General features: G+C 38.7%; 2 protein-coding genes across 10 annotated transcripts in view; both read right to left on the reverse strand.

Moving 5' to 3' along the window:
* Positions 1-12,284, reverse strand: part of tho2 (THO complex subunit 2-like protein) — a 49,469-nt gene extending 37,185 nt beyond the window's left edge. For all 6 annotated transcript variants that reach the window (XR_010850529.1, XR_010850528.1, XR_010850530.1 and 3 more), the window contains exons 1-11: positions 11,963-12,284; positions 9,319-9,392; positions 9,084-9,175; positions 6,882-7,120; positions 5,844-5,977; positions 5,388-5,638; positions 4,757-4,975; positions 4,497-4,624; positions 3,117-3,315; positions 1,714-1,871; positions 372-558 (exon numbers count right to left, since the gene is read on the reverse strand). Coding sequence is in view for 3 of the 6 variants with exons in the window: in XM_067089190.1 (XP_066945291.1) it covers positions 372-558; positions 1,714-1,871; positions 3,117-3,315; positions 4,497-4,624; positions 4,757-4,975; positions 5,388-5,638; positions 5,844-5,977; positions 6,882-7,120; positions 9,084-9,175; positions 9,319-9,392; positions 11,963-12,033 (1,752 nt within the window). In the remaining 3 variants the exon portion in view is untranslated. The remainder of the gene's footprint in view (positions 1-371; positions 559-1,713; positions 1,872-3,116; positions 3,316-4,496; positions 4,625-4,756; positions 4,976-5,387; positions 5,639-5,843; positions 5,978-6,881; positions 7,121-9,083; positions 9,176-9,318; positions 9,393-11,962) is intronic.
* A 2,337-nt stretch (positions 12,285-14,621) lies between these two features.
* The window catches only part of LOC136830014 (mucin-17-like), a 76,898-nt gene continuing 70,364 nt past the window's right edge, over positions 14,622-21,155 (reverse strand). For all 4 annotated transcript variants that reach the window (XM_067089195.1, XM_067089197.1, XM_067089194.1 and 1 more), the window contains 4 exons: positions 20,609-20,734; positions 19,430-19,502; positions 18,230-18,405; positions 14,622-17,136 (listed from right to left, as the gene is read on the reverse strand). In XM_067089195.1, coding sequence (XP_066945296.1) covers positions 15,401-17,136; positions 18,230-18,405; positions 19,430-19,502; positions 20,609-20,734 — 2,111 coding nt within the window. In that variant the 3' untranslated portion in view covers positions 14,622-15,400. The remainder of the gene's footprint in view (positions 17,137-18,229; positions 18,406-19,429; positions 19,503-20,608; positions 20,735-21,155) is intronic.

Here is a 21,155-nt window from a genome sequence, read left to right on the forward strand (position 1 = left end):
CACACTGAATGATACTAAATCAGAACTCACATCAGTAACAGAACTACAGACACCACCCTACTTACGAACATTCGTAGATGCATACAAACGGGATTGCAAATTGAAATTGTGTTTACAGTGCTCCCCCTTTGCGACCCGTAACTTCAAATTCTGTTTTGTGCGCTATTCTATACACACAGTACTGTACGTACTGTGTTTTAGGACGAAAAAACATACAGTACTGCATTGATTTCATATCATACTATAGTTAAATACATGAAGAGTCCAGTAACCCATTACGAACAATTCTACACACAAACAGCCGTCCGGAATGTAACTTGTCTGTAAGTAGGAAGGCGTCTGTACTATACTTTGGTGTCTACTATACTTACATAGTGGAAGATTGGTCCTGGATTATTGTGGGTCAACTTGCCGATGCCACGACTAACCGGCTTGATGGTCTCTTTGGTGATTCTCATCATGATAAACTTGGCCTTCTTGAGGAGTCTGGCCTTAGCTTTTACTAATATGGGGTGCTGTGCATGCGTCTCATTTTTCCAGCGACCGTAAATTTTGTACCTGTCAAAAAATGGACGTGTCAGGTTTAGCAAAATCAACGGACGACAATTTTTTAAAAGTAGAAGTCAATACTGAACGCAAATGCTACGCTATTACTTCGATGAATGTCAGAGATATATATAGAATCTACTGGTCACTCTTTACCAGATCCGTTGGTAATTGTAATACCCACAATGCCCTCTTATCTTTGAATGCTTCACACTTTTTAGGTTATGCTTGTCACTGCCAAGCCCCATATTCAAATGCATAATGTGACCTTGTTCTGATACTCCAGACGTGGGCTTGATTCCTCTATGGGTGTCAGACTTTGCACTTCATATGCTTGCATTTGGATCTCAGACTTTGTAGTGACAAGCGTATTTTAAAAGTGTGAAGAATTTGAAAGGTAAAGAAGGCAATGTCGGATATATTTAAACATCTGCCAGATATACTTTAACAATTATGTACATAATTTTTATCTGATTACTTTGAATATGTCAGACTAAGCTAATGCAAGACATGTTTATCATCCATACATTTTTCTAAGTATACCACTGATTAAACCTGTCATAAGGTTGGTGTATTAGCATTGCTTGCATGATAAGTAACACTTGGAGCAAGGTAATGTTATAGAGAAGTTGGATAGCCAAGTGGGAAGAGACTAAGAAGAAAAATGAAGAGTAAAAGGCATATAGCAGAGCAGCTGGGGGTAAGGGGACGTGGCAAAGAACCTTTGGTACCATCTACTGTGTGCCCTGCAAGGCACACTGTAGGTAAGGAGTTCATAGAGTAAAGCTGCATTGATAAGACTTGTATATGTACTAAACAATGTTTCATAGAATTGAATATAATGTAGAATTTAGGCCGAAGGCCAAGCGCTGGGAACTATGAGGTCATTCGGTGCTGAAAGGAAAATTGGAGTAAAAGATTACAAGGGTGTAACAGAAGGAAAACCTCGCAGTTGCACTGTGACACAACCGTTACAAGAGGGTGGAATGTAAGATGGACAAAATAATATGGAAGGAGATAAAGTAAAAAGAAAGAAAAGGGGTTATAGCTCTGGGCCAAAGGAATGCTGCAAAGATCCTTAAGTAATGCCCACAGTGCACGGCAAGAGGCGCCCCGAGGAGGCCCAAACTGGACTCTAGAAAACAAATGTCATGACAACAAACTTACCTATGCTGGTATGGATAAACTTTGAGAACCTCCCAGATCTCTTCAGCTAGACAAGGATTTGAATCAAGGACCGACAGGGCGGGGAGCAGCACCTCGTCCAGCACGGTAAGAAATTCGTAGTAGAAGTCTTGCCGCATGTTATCTCCATTTATTGTAACCTACGTAACGGTGGAGAGGGGAGACACGGATTATTGTATAGTCTTGCAACTGAAATGGTAGCATGCCAGAGATATATTCTCTTACATTCCTGATAAACATGTCAAAAAGTGTGCTACTTTCACATGCCATTTACTGTTACTAAACTATCAAGTTATTCATACTGACAATCTTGTCTTGATTAACAATGCCTTGACTTCTCAATGATTACTGAAAAATTCTATTATTAAACATATTACATCAGTTAAAGTGGACAAGAACAGTACATATTATCCAAAACCAATAGTCTTGACTGACAGACCCTTAACCTATCCATATAAATTGAGAAATATTCAAAAGCTCCTGATAAGAATGCTATGGAACTGCAGTATATCACTTTTTCACTGTAGGGTCACTAGAGGTCACTGCTGACCTACTGATCACGTAAGGTTGTACTGTCACCAGGATTGAGTAACCATGCAAAATTTCAAGTTCATCGGATGAAGGGAACAGGTCGAAAACTGAGTTGCAAGATTTGACCCAGACAAACAGATGGATAAAAAGGCAAGCTAAATAAAACCATGTCAAAAGAGGTAATTGTTCACGAAAACGAAGTGACAACAAATCTAATGAAGCTGAAGATGCCAGTAATTGGGGTTTAACCAATCCATTTAGTCAACTCTCTATTATACCAGATTGGTCATAAAAGACTTGTTCATAAAAAGGTATACTACGCGTACTGTTAAATGCAATACATACACCGACCAAATCCTCTTCACAAACACTGTGACTCCTGAAATGTTATTAGTGATGGATGTACATCAATGTGAAGTCTCTTTTCCATAGTTCGAAAGTTAAGACAAAGGTTAAAAGGCGTACAAATCTTGGGATCTGGACCCATAATACAGGCAGTCCCCAGTTATTGGCGATCTGGTTTTACAGCATTTGTCTAGCAATGAAAATCGGCAATTTTTGGTGCTGAAAATCATCGATTTCCGCTTATCGGCACCAACAATCGGGTATTGGTGCCAATACATACCCAACAGAGGTGCTGATCTCTGGTTAACGGCGCCGATAAGCACTGACTTTCGGTTATTGGCGATTTTCACTTATCATCATGCTGTCGGAACGGAACCCGCCCCAAAATAAGCCTGTATACATTGGCAAAACCCTTCAGAAGTTTGAACGGGATCTTTCAACCAAGAATGAGCCTATAACGAACCAATCCAATAAGGGACAACATACGGTAGAGTAACACATATCAATACCTGTTTCAGAGCCACTTTGGCAATCCTAAGCACTTTGTACATTAGCCCTGGATCGTGATAGACGTGAGGTCCCAGGGCACATAGCATGGGGAATATGGTGTTGCAAACATCTTCAAATGTGTAGGCAGGAGGTGGTGCTAGGGAATTGTTGATCAGTTCAACTACTGTTCCTTTCAGACGACTTGGGAGGACACACACCCTGGAATTAAGATTGTGATTTGAGTTACAAACTATTATTTATAGGATTCATTACGTTTATTTACTTAATTATCCCAAATCTTTCACAACAATAACTATAAGCAATCATTAGATCAAGTTCCCTATATTTTATTTATTTATTAATCTACGTTTTTCTTTTGATCTCTTCTTTCTGCATTTCCCATTACCTTCTGTCACTTCTTTCGAATGAACACCATGTTCGTTGGAAGCTTGAATTTAAAGTTAATAGCTTCTGCGGGCTTTTTCCATATGAACAGGGTTCATCTTCCGAATAATAATAATAATATATCCAAAAGCTTAAGATATTTTTTTAATTACTTTATTCAACAGACGATAATGTCACAATAACTGTTATATTACACCAAATCCTGTACTGTTTTAAAACAAGTAACAAGGTACACCAATAAAATTATTCATATATGATATGATTTACCTATCTTTCCAAAAGATGCAACACAGCAATTAGTATTAAGAGTAACTTGTAAATTAAAATATGAGGTAAAACGCTTTACTACTAATTAAAAAAAAAACTGTTATGAACAGTAATTCTAACCAGTTTCTAAATTTTAATCCTTGGTGAAACTGGCTAAAAATTCTCATTGGTATCAATAAAACACATACTTAGCATGAAGTACGCTCAGAAAGTACACTTCTCAATAAAGTTTTCCTTTAATGAACAGAATTATATTTCCATCCATCTTGGACCTCTGGGTTTTACTTGCACAACCATTACTCATTTCCATTATCCTGAATTCTCACAGGGCTTTCCTGAATTATCCGTTTTCAGGTGAAAGGTCAACCCACTACAAGGTAAAAAGCACGAAGAGACACAATGGAGAAATAGTCAAGCAATATTCATGAAGTACTTTGCAAGTAACAAAATGGCAATTTGGAGGCCTGCCAGAAAAGGTAGACAAACAATTTTTAATGTCATAATGTTAATGCCTCTCCTTGATAAAATTCTGCCACTAATCCTGATCACTGCTTACTATTTTATAGTGGCTGCAACTCAAGCTAGAACCTGTGATGTGACCGTTAATGTCTTCTCGACATTAACATATAACCACCACAAAATCATGAAGACAAATGGTAAAATGTAAAGGAAATGTAAGCAATCAGTGATGAAATACAGGTACACCCACAAAATCTGATGGAACTTACTTGCGGTACATTGGCTCAATAGTGGCATGGATGAGTTTGCAGAGCGCCTGACTTATGGGAGGGCAGGAGACAAGGTAGTAGTCAGGAAACCGGCGAGAGAGTTCGTTGAAATTATCCCAAGCACCGACCTGGTGGTTGAAAACCGAACAAACCTGATTACAAAGACTGGCATGACATATTCACAATTTCTTCATGAACTGAACTCCGTTAGCCACAGAAAAGCCTATCCCTAAGGGACGTAATTGAAAACAAATACTCACCTCTAAGAGAGCGATGCAGAGCTGGACTTTCTGATTGGTGTAGTACTTTTCCATATTTCTCATTTCCTCTCTTTCTCTCTCGTCGTCTTCCCTTTCTTTATCTTTGTTGTCCTTATCTTTATCTTTGGTAGAAACAATGTGGATCTTCATGGCAATTTCCTTGGCTTCACTTTCTTCCCTCTGGTAGTCCTCAATCATAGATGAATCTTCTGGTGTTAGCTGGAAGATTGACAAACATTATTAGATGATTCTTAAGTGGCACCAATTAAGAATTCAACATCGCATTCTGTACAAAGGAATACTAGAGTTTATTGTACACTATAACATTCACAATGGACAAAAACATGTACAGTATTAAGGCTCAATAGGACAGTTGAATAAAAAATGATTGACCCTCTAAGGTATAATTCACAATGCTCATTAGAAAACATCACGTCACAACCTATGGACCATTCTAGCACAGGGAGCTGTCAATTAAAATCAATTAAAGCTACTTTAGTTCCTTTCAAATCAATCCCTCTGTAAGCCCACACATTTCCAGAACCATCACAAACAACGTCACGAAAATCAAGAATAATAGAGACATTTCAAACATGCATACAATACCATCAGGTACTCCAAATACACTTACCCATTTGTATATGTCACTGAACTGCAAAATATTGGCTTGGATCAGTAGTGCTATAGTTGTGTATATGCCCTTTCCCGTTCTGCCGTTCAGCCCGTACGAATTTAATTTGAAGCCCAGCAGTTCACTTATTGTTGAGGACTCACAGGGATAGAGTTTCAGTAAGCCTGTATAAAACTCATGGTGGTGTGGACGGCATTCCAAAGATTCTAAAATCAAATCTAATACACGATTTGGATCAAGATTAAAGCCACCTGGAAAGAGAACCAAAAGATTAGATGAGGATCATGTGAGAGAATGATTTGACATTCCACTTAGTCAGCAGAGTAGGAAAAGAATCTCATTACTTTCAAACCAAGATTTTAATTCATTGTGAAGTTCCTTACAGTATATGGATGAAGCAAAAGGAGTTATGTATTTGACAAAGACCTTCAGTGGTTTACAAACAGGACAACTCACCAATCAAACTTCTAATGATCTGTATCATAGACTTTGGAGTAACTCTGTCGGTTATGTCCTGATTGAGTTCGGTGACGAGTTTGGCATAACCTTCCGTTTCTTCACGCAGCAGATTGAATTTCTGCTGTTTGTAGCTGTAAAGAAAAATAAATATTAAGTTCATATAACTTTATAAAGCCACTATCTTACCAAGGATTTTGCACACTTAATGGCTACTACATATTCATTTAAAAGTCACAACAGATAACTGAACAAAATATTATGCATAAAAAAGTAAGTTAGGAGGAATGGTATTAGAATCTCGACACAGCAGACGAAATAGAGAAAAGGAAAGGACGTCAAAAGATCAATGTATATAGAGAAACTGAAATTGGATAAATTCAAGTTTGAGAAATTAGATCCTGGTTTGGAGGAGGTAGTATTCTGTACTGGAGGAAGCTGGCATAACAGAAGGACCAATAGCAAAAAATAACTATTGTTAAAAGAGGTTAAAAGGGCCCTCAGGAAGGTGACATATGAAAAACTCAATGACCATCCAGATTAACAAGTGGCAAAGAGTCATTTGCAATGGTTGGGTTATGTGACAAAAGGATGGAGGAAGAGTAGGTCAGAAAAAACAGCAAATATGGAAATGGCAGGATGAACACCTCCAGGAAGGCCTAGAAATTCATGTAAAAAGGGATATATGAGGACCCAAACCTGACAGAGGTTCTGGCAGAAAGGGCACAAAGCAGAACGTAGACGAGATCTTATTTTATGTCTGAAACCACACAGGGAAGGGTTGATGTAAAAACATTTGTGATGGTCATATATTAAAAGAAAAAATAAATTTACTGAATGATTTTCTGACAACTACTAATGTCACACGCCCCCTAACCACTAACTTGATTTTGTGATGTACATTCTTTTCATAAATGAATTTTTAGGAATTAGCAAGTATTTACAGCAACAGGTTAGGCCCACTTTTACAAATCAAAGCTATCAAATAAAATATAGTGCAAAATGTCATGACATGAACCACGAAAGTAAGATACTTACAATAACTTTGTCTTGACTTTAATCTGTCTTGTGTGAAATGTTTTTTTGTTCTTTACAACACCAGCTTCTCCTAATGTTTCAATTTCGAGTCTCTCCTTCAACAACTTATCTGTTTCTAGACTCTTCAAGAGTGCCATCAAAGGCTCCCTGTTTTTTCCCATACGATCTGTAGCTGAGTTTTCTAAGTCAAGTAGCATCGAGACCTCCACCAACTGGGATGCCAAGTCTGGATGCAAGTTCTGGAATATCGAATGAAAAGCCTCTATGAAGACAACAAAACAAAGTTACAGATTCATTCTTTAAAAAGTTATAATGGCTGAAAATGGGGCACAGAGGATTGGAAATTTATTTGCACCGTACACACAGACCCCGGTTATTGGCGATCTGGTTTTACGGGGCTTGCCTAGTGATGAAAATAGGCGATTTTCAGCGCCAATTTCCGCTTATCGGTGCCAATAATCAGGTACTGGCGCCAATGCGTACCTAACAGAGGCGCCGGTCAGTGCCGAAAAATGCCAATTTTCAAGTATCGGCGATTTTCGCCTATCGTCACGCCACCAGAACAGAGGCCCCCCCGATAACCGGGTACTGTTTGTATAGGGAAAATCTGCTGTACACATGGTGACAATAATGAATTTTAACTTCTTGACAGCTTTTCAAAGGGTGACATGAAAAATGTTAATGGAGAAGAATCCTATCAGCAAAGTACGTTAAGTCAGTGGTGTGGTTATATAATTTATGAATAAAAACAGGAGCCTAAATTAGTAACTCAGAAAACTTCCTTTTTCTTCCAGTACTGTATAAACACAGTTCAGATTCCATTAATTTTCAACATATCAATTATTACAGCAGTTCAACTGCTCTCTTCCTGTATCTTAACTTTGTGTTGTCCAACTGTACAACATATGCCAGAGCCTAAAATAGATATGAATCATAAGTAATAAAAAGAAGTATACCTTAATTTTACCAGACCACTGAGCTGATTATTAACAGCTCTAATCAAGGGTCTGGTTAAACAACTACAATAATTATGAATCAAGGGTCTGGTTATAACAACTATAATAATCACTTGATAACACTCAAGCACGGGGCTGTCTCCACAGTAGGTGTATGACCTTAGCAAGTCAACAGCTGTCGTACTTCTCTGGCACAGGTGCTGGGGATTAGTCAGGATTTATTACGCCGCGATGTTACTACGTTAGACTGGAGATCAATTGCGAAATACAACTGTTGATACAATGGTGAGTTTAAAAATGTCAAAACCTAAATTTTTACAGTACAACAAAGACAATAGTTTAAATCAGACTAAAAGTACAATGTAGTGTACATGATAAGGTAGGGGCAAATACCTAAAACAAATCCCCAGAAAAATATAAGGTATGGAAATTTAGTATAGAACTACGGACGTGATTCACCAAATATATAACTAATTCCCTAGAATGAATTTCCTTTAACCCACAGGTGGTGAGTGGCTGCTCAAGCGCTCCTGACTTAAACTGTCTTCTGCATTAGTTTTTCATTAGCCACAGAATAAGGAGTCACCCTTGAATTCTGTCTTTACCGTTTTCTATGAATCATTAGATATTAATATTACTTTGTACTTTAACCAGACCACTGATAACAACATGAAAGAGAACGGACAGAGAAATGAACCTTGATCCGTACAACAATTAAGGAGACTCATAATAAATGGAAGCTTAGAGGAGTCCTCACAAACTTATACACCGAGCAAGATAATTGCTAAGTCTAGTTGTAAAGGAACTACACAATCCAAATCTATTGATATATAACTGGTAAAATTAGAGGCAATTCCCAGTTATCAGTTGGGGGCTTCTGTTCTGACAGCGTGATAATAAGCGAAAATCGCCGATAACCAAAAATCAGCGATTTTTGGGGCTTATTGGTGCCGATAACTGGGTATCAGCACCTCTGTTAGGTATGTATTGGTGCCAATACCCAACTATCGGCTCCAATAAGCGGAAATTGGTGCCGAAAACCGCCGATAAACGAGCCTGCCAATAACCGGGGGCTGCTTGTACTGCAAATACAAAGCAATTAAACCCTACGATTACTTTAAATCAAGACTGAATGAGAAACCTGTCAAGTGACTTTATTTCTACAACTAGAATCTTTTCTTACTCTTCACTAAACGCCGTGGATACCTCAAGGTCATACATCTAAGTAGCCGACACGAATACTTACGATAATTTCTGCAAAAAATGGTCGTGCATGTTCTCTTCTTAGACTTCCTTTCAGGAAAGCTGATAATATTTCATACAAAGCTCGAGATAAATCTGGAAATTGAAAAGTGCCACAAATTATCTTCCTTGAAAAGTCAGTAAGATTTTTACGCTGTGGAATATTACAGATAAATCAAATACCACCCAAGAACAAGAACTCCCACCGATATATAAACTAAACCTTAGTATTCACCCACCTGCAGCTGCTTCTGGCTGAGAAAACCCTGGGTTGTCTGGGTCATCTTGGATGAAGTCTTTAATGACCTGTAAACTGCAGAGGAAGGGAATGATTAATTCTGTGCAGCTTCCGGAGGCGAACTGTGGGCATGCTAAAGTGTCTTTGTAATTTTTATGCTTTTTTTTTTTTTTACTTATCACTTGTTCTTTTTCATCTCCTTCCTGCTTAGTTGCAAATACCCCTCACCTAGAAACACGCTTCAGGAAAGCCCACGAATATCGAATAATTTAAAATTGAAGATAATAGCATTTTTCCTAGATTTCAAACCTAAAGTACCTCACAAAAACAGACCTTCAACAGATGCTGGTTTGGTAGTTAATTTTCAGCTGATGAATTTGTACATCCCCGCCTCCCTTCCTCACTTAAGACTCTGCCCAACTTTTCACTTGGCAAAGAGGGATAAATGCAGGGATGATTGGAGATCGAATTATGATCACAAGACTTCAGGTATGCACAGTATACAGTGGATGAAAATATACATATAACCAGGCGCAATCTAAATCTGGTAAGACCCGTCACCCTATCAATGTTTTGATGTTTATAAAATGAAATTTAAGCTACAACAATGGTACATAGACTATGTTTTGTCAAGTTTAATAATATTTCTACTACTGCAAATAGCACTGTAAATGTATAATTTATTTTTTTCAACAGTTTTAATAATATTTCTACTATGCAAATAGCTTTGTAAATGTCTAATACCTCCGACGTTGATCGTTTAGCATTTTAAAAAACACTCTTATCTTATTTATACGGTGACACCATATTCAATGATTGCCCTAAAGAATTTTGGACTTTGACCACTTTTGATCTGAGGCTAGACTAAAGAATGGGATCATGTCAAGATTAGTGAACCCACTCACAGCAGGGTTCGCTATTCTTTACAAGATTATTGGGTTCGTTATTCTTTACATGGGAATAATCGGGTTCGCTATTCTAGACATGAACACTTCAGTACCAGACACTTGATCTCCCAGGGGCTAGTACTAAACAAGGCGAAATACATTTGACCCCCCCGGGGGTAAATGAATCACTGTTTTGCCGTGTTTAGTACTAGCCCTCATGTGGAACTGGAGTTCGGGCCGGAAAGGGTTGGCCATGCTTTACATAGGGATCATAGGGTTCGCTGTTCTTGACATGAAGATACTGGGTTCCCGAATCTTGACATAATCCAAAGAATGATATTCAAAACAATAGGCGTACTCTAGGGTACGGTAAGGCCCAACATCCAAACCTGCTGTTTTTCAATATTTTTCCTTAATACTCTCAACCCAAAAACTATGGTATTCTAATAGTGTAGGTGAAGGGGGGGGGGGTTTGGCGCTGAGCCCATAGAGCTAATAATCATTGTAAAAGATTAGCCAAGCATTTACAATGAAAAATATGCCTAATAATATTGTTACGTTTGATAAAAAAAAATACAAGACAAAAAATTTCACAAGTTTTTACAATAAACAGTTTACCCTGAATGTACATACGCCTATTTGAAGCTTCTTAATTTTTTTAACTCCTCACACAAAAGCCTAAATTTCAAATTCCTGTCGAGAGGAACAGGCCTTTTTAAGTCCTAAAATTACTGTTAAGAGGCACAGGCCCTTTCAAGTCCTATAATTACTGTCAAGAGGCATAAGCCTATTTAAGTCCCACTGACAGTTGATAGGCATCGTTACGGGATTAGCTCGCACCCAAATTCGGCAGAACTAAGCAATAGCTTCGCATGGGGTATTACTTTTGGAAAATTACTTTAGGAAAATTACTTTTCCTATGGTATTTTTGTTGCTTATCAAGAATTTACCGTTATTTTTTATAGGTCGACTGTAATTAACCTGCAATTAACCTCAGAAGGTGTGCGCTGGCCATCCTGGAATGCTCTCGCACATGCGCAGTTTTATGGGGGAGCTTTTGGTAAAAGTGGCGTTTCCTTTGGGGGGGGCCGGAGGGGGCGGAGCCCCCCCAACTAAGTGACAGGGGCTGATAGGTTAGATTAGGTTTGGGTACATTAGATTAGTATAGTTCCTTTTATAATAGATTCCTTAGTCATTCCCTACTTAAACATATTATGGCTCCCTAATTAACCGTAAACAAATTTAACCTAATTAACCGGAAACCAATTAAACAGGACCACCTTCAGCCCGGGGTAAGGTCACTAGCAGAGGCGGTGAAACTAATATCAGCCGAAAATATAAAAAATTGGGGACATTTAAGCATAAATACTAAAGCTTTAGATCATTTTATTCGAGTCATTTTTGGCTCCTGACTTACGTAACCCTGACGTAGGTTTAGACCTACGGTGAAGGCGACACCGCTAACTCGAACAATAGCGACGCTAACAGGCCATAATTCTGCGTAAAAGTAGCCGATTACGTCGCTCGCCGTTCCGTAAGGAACGTCGCGACGTAACGCGGCAAATAAACCCACCAGCGACGAAAGAAACAACTGCGTCTGTAACGTCAGGACCTCCAGCCTAAGCTGACGTCCATGTAAACAACGGACGGAGAACCCATTACCGGTCGCTTCTCGGCCATATTTAACCCCCGAAAACCACATTCACACCCCCGCCGCCACACCAGAAGGGGTGTTTTCACTGGGGGGCGACAACTTACGCTTCCGATCGTCCCGTTTTGTCCCAATTCTTCCAGGTTTCGGGTGTAAACAAGCGGTGGTCACCCGCCATGTTTGCTGTTTGGTCCCAAATCTGTCGACGCGAAGCTACGCGACAACATCAGCGGACGGTCGAGTTAGCGGACAAATGGTCTTATTTCGTCCTTTTCGGGCGTTTTTCTTCGTATTTTGGACGTTTGGTTGGTTAAATATATTTAAATGAATGTTAATTTCGATGATTTTTTAATTTTAACGGGGGAAATCGTAAATTTTAATGTTAAATTCGAGGCTTCGGTGCTTCGCTCGCTTGAGTCAGCGAACAGCGAGTCGGTTTTTCTTCCTCCGTGGAAACTTTGCTTTTGAATTTTATCATCTCATAGTTCGCGTAACGTTTAAATTACCATTTTAAATGAATGTTCATCAATAACAGGGAAATCCTAATCCGTATATTAAATTCTCCTCGGCGCTTCGCCACACGTGCAACTGTACGCCCGAAACGCTTAACCACCTAAACAAATGCCAAAATGCGAATACCGCTGCTGTAAATTCACGTCCCGTGCGCATGAAATGGAAACGTTTGGCTTCCTTGCCGGAATAAATTTGCGTAAAAATGTTACTAACTTTTCTTTTATTCCAGTTTACCAATAGACGAAATATATCATTGATAAGTAGGCAACTTTACAAGAATGAGGATACGAGAATTCGGGCGTTTCGTACAGTTTCCTAATCGTAATAAAGGATGCCTTGGTGCCGATGCCACCAAAGATGCGTATTGTCACACTGAAAGTTACCTGCTTCCGAAGTACATTTTTATTCCCTTCAGGAGTGATCTTACATACGTTTAGCCTAAGAATAAGCTTAATAATGCCCCATTCATGCGTATTTTAATAATTTCGATGGTAATCATGAAAGGACTATGGTTCATTTTCAAAGATTTCCCTGTAACTTCTTAGAGTTGCGCCATAGGCCTATCCTAATTTGAATGTGCTATATGTCCGTAACAGAACACTTTAATCAGCTCTCCATTTGCTTATTTTATTTTCACTATATCAGTTAGGCGAACGTATCGTACAGTAGGCCTACAATTGCGTAAACTGATGTGCTGATGGGTAGCGGCCAAGGTTAGACCTTGCTAGCGGCATCGTGACGCGATCTGCGCCACTTTAATTTTGCCGCCGGTATGGATTAATTCGTCTCAGTTGGTTGGTGAGATCAGAGGTCCACTCCAGCCTCTTTAAGTCACTTACAAGCTACAGCCGGGAAAGGGGCTCTTGCTATCCAGCCACCATTTAAAGTACATTGGCAAGACACAACAATCAATTCTTTTTGTCTCAAATCTGCGAACTATCATTGTATTAAAAATTATCAATCGTGACAAAACAGAAGAATTTCATGAAGGGAAATAATCAGAGTCAGCTGCCACTGACATAAATTCCTGTTATCATCGGTTGGGGTTATTGGGAATGGAATGGAATATAAAAATTTAGGCCAAAGGCCAAACGCTGGGATCTCTGAGGTAAAGTGAGTTTCATAAGCGCAACAGAACTGTTTCAGTTGCGCTTTGAAGCAACTTTTAGGAGAGGGTTGAGGAAAGTAAGATTGAAGGAAGAGAATATGAACAGAGGAAAGCAAAATAAATGGAAGGGGTTGCAGATAGGACCTAGAAGGACGCTGCAAAGAACCATCTTAAGTAATGCCTACGGTGCACCGTGTGACGTGTACTGACAGCCCTACCCTCCAATGGGGGGAGGTCATTGGACTATTAAATCACTTATCTAAACCAAATGCCTTTAAAAGATCAACTAGGTTATTTCAAATACGGCTTCATTACGAGCTATTCTGAGCCAATTAAAATTTAAGACTTATCAGCAGTGTTTCAGATTCTACTCAAGACACTGTACCATTGACCTCTAATTTGCATTCCCTCACACTTTCTGGGTATTTAGGTCCCCTCTCCACATGACCAAACCATCTCAAAACTCCAGCTCTCACCCTTTCAGTTCCTCAAGCTTTTTCAGTTTCAATTGCGCTCAACTCTAACATCTAACTTCCGTAAAGGAACTGCTGGTTCAACTTTCCTTGCTTTGCCTATTCTGTAGCTTACATCTTCTTTAAACCTGTTATTGTCTGGTTTATTTAGTCCTAAATACCAATACAAATCAGCCTCTTAAACTCCATTCAAATCCATAAGGACACTCAAGGCTCCATTTATCTACATAACCGTACTTTGGGTCATGTTTAGCCTTAACTTTCCCTTCTTCCAAAACACTTTTCACTAGTTTCTGTAGTTTATCTTTTCCATCCATCTCAAGCCACAGTGTATAATCTGCAAAAATTACTATTCCACACTCCATTTTCCATAATTCATTTTCTCACTCCATAATTCTGCTTCTACATTTAATATCTTTTCTCACACTTCTTGCACTACTCCACTGATAAAGTGACTGAACTACCATCGAGTTATAAACACTTTTACCTCATGACTACTTTTACGCCAAACCAGTCACTCTCCTGGCTACATATCCTGAAGTACCCAACACACTCGTACGTTTTGACCCTTAATATCTAAATAATATCTAAGTAAACCAGTCACTTTCACGTAATCTGCACTTTGAATTGTCTGTGAAAATGAAAATAAATTATGTTAGTAAAACAGTAAAATTAAAATTCACTTTTTTATTAATATTTCCTTACATGAACACATCAGTTTATAAAGCTCTAGTGATCCTTTAAATATACAGTAGTGTAATAGAAAAATAGCTTAAATACTAGGACTTTCGTATGACTTTGAATCATGCACAAGAGTAAGTGGTCTTTCCAAGAGGAAAAAATGAAGACAATCAGGAAAAGTAATTACAAACTTAAGCTTACAAATGAGTAAGCTGCATTAAAATGCATAAATAAAATACTTCCGTATAGAGAATATGTACAAATCTGTTGCATTTTAAACCTTGCTTACCTCGTCTCTGTGGTTTCGTAAGAACGAGGCTTCGAAATCAAGCTTCGTGTTTGAGTAACATGTCTGTACAAGTGAATCAAAGAAGGAGGCACTCGGTGAAGAATGCAACAATCAACAGTGAATAAAAAGGACATGAAAATGGATATATGATGGAGATTAAAACTGGGCATTAGAAGCACACAATTTTGTCTTAGTATACTCCAATACATTTATACTTTCAAATATAATAACTTTTATTCTTCCCCAAATAGATTATGGTCTGGGTGATATAAAAATACTGTGTTAATTCTAGAAAAAGTATCATAATGTTGGACATGAGGTGTCAGGTTATCTCATGAATCAGAGAGAGAGAGAGAGAGAGAAAGAGAGAGAGAGAGAGAGTAAAATCAGCTGAAATGACAAAAAAATCGCAACAATATATTCTCAACATAATGCCTGCATACCAAGTTAACAGTTTAAGAGTTGGCGATACACAGCCAAACTACTTTCCTTCATGGCCAGGCCTTTTCAGTGTCCTTGAAAGCCCTCCTGAACTATTAGATGAAACAGAGCCACCAGCAGTCCGAGTCGAAGGGGCAGGTATACCGGAAGAGGTCGTTGGGAGTTTACTGGGTAATTTCGAGAGAAGTTTCGGAGCTGTGTTGCCTGGAGTCCTGACAACGCCCTTTACTGGGTTTCCTGAATAAGATCGAGGTTCCAGGGGCAATTTAGAAGTTCCTTGAGGCTGTAGAGACGAGTGTGACGGTGGCTGCATTTTGGAAGTGGGCTTGGATCCTGCAGAGTCAGGAACGTCACTTTTACCTTTCATGCTGGGACGTCTGATTCCGGTAGGTTTCACAAGGATTGCTTTGGCAGACTGTCTTACCAATGAAGACCTAGCCAGAGGTTTATTGGGGGTTATTTCTGCCTCCTTATCAGCCGCAGTTTTTGTCCTCAGAGTAACACTGCTAGCAGAAGCATGCCTCTTCTTGCTACTCTCTACAGACATTTTTGTTTGGCCATTAGAGGGAGCTAAGCTTATTCGATGAGAGGGCAACTTTGCCCGAAGCTTTTCATTTTTGTTAGCTGTTGAAACCTTCGGTGAAGAGCTCACATTACTTCTTGGTTGGCTTACCTGTATATTTTCTTTGTTAACATTAATTTTCTTTTTCAAAGATGAAGCCTTGTTTTCTGTAGTGGGGGTATTAAATTTCTCAACTGTTGATCTTCTCACGCCGGTATTTACTTTTGATACCGGTCCTAACTTTTTTATAAGCCCTTTCCCTCTACTCTCATCCTTACTCAGGACAGGGGCCTGGTTCAATTTACTCCCTTCTGGCCGATCAATTATTTTTGTCTCGTTTACTTTTTCAGAGATGACCGAAGGATCTTTTCTGACACTTTTATTTGAAGTAGACGAAGAACCCTCATGATTCTCATTTTGCGGCAGTTCCGCACTTGGTTCTATGTCTTTTGGTTGCGGCTGCAAGCTTTCACTGGGCTTGGTGACTAGGTCACTTTTTACGTCACGTCCAATGTCCGACTCATTCTCTTGTCCTTTTTCTATTTTCTCGAGAGGGAGTTGCAATTCTGCTATTTCTGATTTTTTACCGTCTTTATCCTCCTCCACTTCGGAAGGGTGATCCTGTTTGCCAGAACTCTGATTTATATCTTTGACTAAACCTTCCTTTTCTTCTGACTGTTTCAAATATACATCTTCAGAACAAGGTTTGGGATTCAGTTCGTCTAAAGCTTCGCCATTTTTTGGTTTTTCATGCCTATGCATATCCTTGCTCTCTCTTGCAATAGATGTGACCTGCGGGGAGGCAGCCTCTTGATGGTGAGATAAATGTTTTCCCTCTGAATGTACTTGATTTTTATTATCCTTTCCAACACTCTGTGGAACTAGGCTGGCATTTACATTTTCATTCATATCTTCGACTGGAAAACATTCACCTTCCAATGCCCCTGGGCAATCTTTCACTTTGTTTGCGTCCTGTGATGCGTGAGCATTAGCAGAAACAATGTTTTCTACGCCCAACTGTGCAGTTTCATGAGCTTCATTATTTTCATATTTAGGGGGATTACCTTCGTGAACATCTGTGGTAGAATGAACCCTTCCGTCTTGCGTACGCGTAACTGGTGCTGCTGGCACCACCGAAGACTTCTTAGCAGGGGTATTCGCAGTTTCTGCATCACTTTTGGATGAGGCTTTCAAATTGTCCAAAGAAGGATTATCTGAAAATAAGACATTGTATTAATCAAATGGGAATACTAAGTTCAACGGATTTTGTTACATAACATCTACTAGAACATTTAATAAACTACATTCGTAATCATGGCGTTCCCTTGGGCACTTCTGTCCCTGTAAGGATAGTGGTAGCAGACAGGTAGGAGCATGTGAGCATACGTCCCTCAGATCCTCGGCTGCTCAGCAGCCACTTTTAATGGGACCACGGCTGAGTTCAAATCTTGCTAGTTTCCACGAAAGGATCATTTCATTTCCCTTAATGACAGCGTTATCATCATTTCATAATCAGTTAGTTTTTCAGCTGGTAAATGAATACTTTCAGCTAAAAAACTGCAGATGTTTGGATTTACCTAGTATGCCGTTACAATATGCTCATGTTTAGTTCTGACAGGTATCAACACAAGTTGTGCAACAACTGCTGGGCCCAGGTGTGCAGTTCTAGTCTGCCCTATTTTACCTGCTATGACTGACACAGCTGATTTGCAAGACCTCTCTCTTTTATTCTTAGTTTTATACATGGCTTCCTGATGACAGCAATTTTATTTGCATGTTCCATGTTTATTCGATGTATTGGGCTTTCAGCTACTCTCAAATTCTCGAGATTTTTTGCTTCTCCTTTCTTTAAATTTTTGGTTTATTATTTGCCTTCCCTTTACATATAATGATTAAATATGTATATTTAGAATGAATTTTCAAATCAAGTCTGGCTGCAAATAGCCTCTTAGGTTTTGAAATAAAAGCAAATTTCCCATCGCATTTAGCAACCGAAATCCAGCATGTATGAACTTAAACTGAATGGAAGTCATAAGGGAATTCATTATACAAAGTGACACTATCCAGAATGAATCATGAAGATGAAGATTATTGGGTGAGGGAGGGGGTATCTACCCCCCCAAAAATTTTTAGGACAGCCGTTCATCACACTTTTACTTTTATAAAAGAAGTGTCCAAGCTATTTCATCCCATTTTTTTTCTCTAAACTCAACTTAACTTATAAAGTTACTGTAATCAAGCATGAGGGAAGATCCTCTCTCATAAAACAAGAATGGATAAACAAAAACAAAACAACTGCTGATCAACCTGGACTCCGTTGCTCAGGCACTGACGAAGTGGTGCTCACAATGAACCGAGACCTGGACGCTGGGGCAGCGATCGGTGTGGGCGCCGGCCCTTCAATCCCTAAGGCATCTGAAAACGGACCTATCTTCGTTGCTGGCGTGCTGGTAATCCTTGGATGCATGCTACCACAAGTAGGCCTGTAACGAACAATTCACGATATAGGTCTACCTGAATTTTGGAAAACTTTCTGACATTAGCTGCACTTTACTGAAGCACACGACCTTCCGAGCTTCTTTCATAGGAATGTGTGTGTGCTGTGGCTTAGAAATGTATTCTATATACTTATAAAGCTCTAGTTTGTAGTAAAATATATAAACAGAATCAGGCCCTAGACAATTCATGAAGATGTATTGCAAATTTTGCTGGCAAATCACACGACATCCCCTAATGTTAACAACTAAAAACCAGGGGTTATTAACATATGACGGTTGATAATTATGGATGTGATACCTCAATTTTTTTGGAAATGTTTTCTTAAATCTGAAATCATTCTTATAAAACAAGTCAGTGATCCGGTGGTCAAATGAATATTAAATTACAACAGAGCACGAGAGATACCTCCTTGTAGTGGGGACTGTACCATAAATGAAGTTCACCTGGTGAATTCCATATAATAGTTAATATTTCATGTGGTTTTTTATCCTTCCTATTAAAACAGAATGTCACTGCCTCTAATAATGAATTTAGTTAGCTGCTAAAACTGCACACCACAAAAATGAATGAGTCTTTCATGTCCAGTCCTATTTGAATCTTTTAGTCGTCCTAAAAATTTCCTGATTTCTTATGCTGAATGACCCTAAGAGAATTAAAAAAGACGAATATGATAGAAATAAATGTGTCTTCCGCTATTATTCATTCACAGGCACTGAGAAAAGAGCAAATTAAAACACAACAGTTCACTATGTAAGCAGTATAATGCAAGTATACAACTGCTTTTCAATCTACCTTCCTCAAAAAAGGCAAACTGAATCTATTCCATAAAATAACCTTACAGGAACATTGCCAATTTGCAGAGCAATCACCATCAACACTACAGATGTTTTTACACTAGCTTTCCCTTTTATGGGGTTAGTTGTTCAATTGACAGATTAAGATTAATTATCAACCATTATTAAAAAAATTAAACCTACAACAACTGCAGCCAATGCATACGAGCTATACCTGGAAACATCTGGTGTTGATGTCATAATACCTCTTGACGGTACTAGATCAGGTGTGGAGGGCCTTTCGTTTTCTGAAAAGCAAAGGTAAATTTTCCACTTCAATAAAGCACCAATATAGAAAAATTAAAGTTTTGAGCTTTGACAATGTTATATTAGGAAAACTATTTGTCATTTTATTTGTTATTCCTGCGTCACTGTTAATATTACCGTGTAACGTTGTTTAACACTACAGTTGAACTGCACTTTCAGCCATTCATGGGACTACAAGTGTGGAAAGCTAAGTGGGAGGAGATAAAAATAATGGAAGTGTGGAAAAGGTGGAGAACAATGTTGCTGTGATGCGGCAAAGAACCTTCAGTGAATTGCACAGATCGGCCCTCAAGTCTCAGCAGAGCTAGTACCACCCTCCAGTTGTTAAATGGCGCAGTAAGCATTAAGAAAGCACAAAACTGTTACGTTACCGAGAAACAAGGCCGTAAAGAGTCCTGGAGATAGTCCAGTGCTGCAACACAATATATAAATAACAAAAAAGGAAAAAAAAAATGTCAAGAAAAATATATTCTAGGTTCTATGTGTCTTCTCAAGCTCATTCAGTCAAACAATTTAGCAAAATGCCACTTCACTATTCTTAATTGATAAATCCAAAAAAATCTGTTGAAAAAAATGGAATAAATAGGAAAGAGTTCTCGAAGTAGATATCAACAATTCAAGTGTGAATGTTCCAAATCATCCACTACTTGACTTACATTACGGTTTGCTGCGTCCCTTCAGCTACTTTGCTTTTCATCTATTTCATCTCTTCCCATTTGCCATCCAAATTCTTTAACAATACTTGCTTCATTTCTCATTCACAAATAATTTTGGCAAGATCTACGGGAGTCGTAATGAGACTTACTCATGTAACTTAACTCTGAATTCAATGTCTGTCCTATACTGTATCATCAAATGAAGTTGGGACATTTGTATGGAGAGATACATTAACACTCTAGGATGTGGGAGCATGACGTCCTTTTGACTCTCGGGTAAATGCCTTTGTAATAATAAAATGACCTATTTACCAGAAACTGCTTCTTAGAGCAAATACAAAAACTCAAAAACAAGGGACTGATCTAAACACAAGCCTTGTTATTACACTGACTGTTCCACGTTCAGGACAGAACGAAAATACGACACTCACCAATACTGCTGCAGGAACCAAAAGAAGGGAGATGAGGTCTTCCAACTGCCTTCGAGAGGTCCTTGTTGTCACCTTCCTCTGGTGTGTTGTTAATGTTGTCTAAAGCTTTAATCCCATCCAGTCCATCTGCAAGAAAAATTAAAAGAAAAGGTTACTGCCCAGATGAGAAGTACGGCACAAAAAATATAGATTCAAGTTTAGTTTTCTACATATTACATAAAAACATGGGCATTCTCCAGGAAATGGCAGACATCACCGCTAATATTTCTTTTTATATATCACAAATACTGAGAGAGAGAGAGAGAGAGAGAGAGAGAGAGAGAGAGAGAGAGAGAGAGAGAGAGAGAGAGAGAGAGAGAGAGAGAGAGAGAGAGAGAGATTCATTTACCTGGAAAACAAAAGGAAATAAAAACATGATGCTCTTGAGAACTTATCTCTGCACAAATTCCAATTAAGTTTTCGAAAGTCAATAATAAAGAATCTACTTTCACTGGCCTGTCAACGCTTTGGAGCATCAAGTTGCCAATATTCTAATTTTCATTACCGT

The sequence above is a fragment of the Macrobrachium rosenbergii genome, chromosome 45 (genome assembly GCF_040412425.1).
Source record: "Macrobrachium rosenbergii isolate ZJJX-2024 chromosome 45, ASM4041242v1, whole genome shotgun sequence".
Taxonomy (NCBI): Eukaryota; Metazoa; Arthropoda; class Malacostraca; order Decapoda; family Palaemonidae; genus Macrobrachium; species Macrobrachium rosenbergii.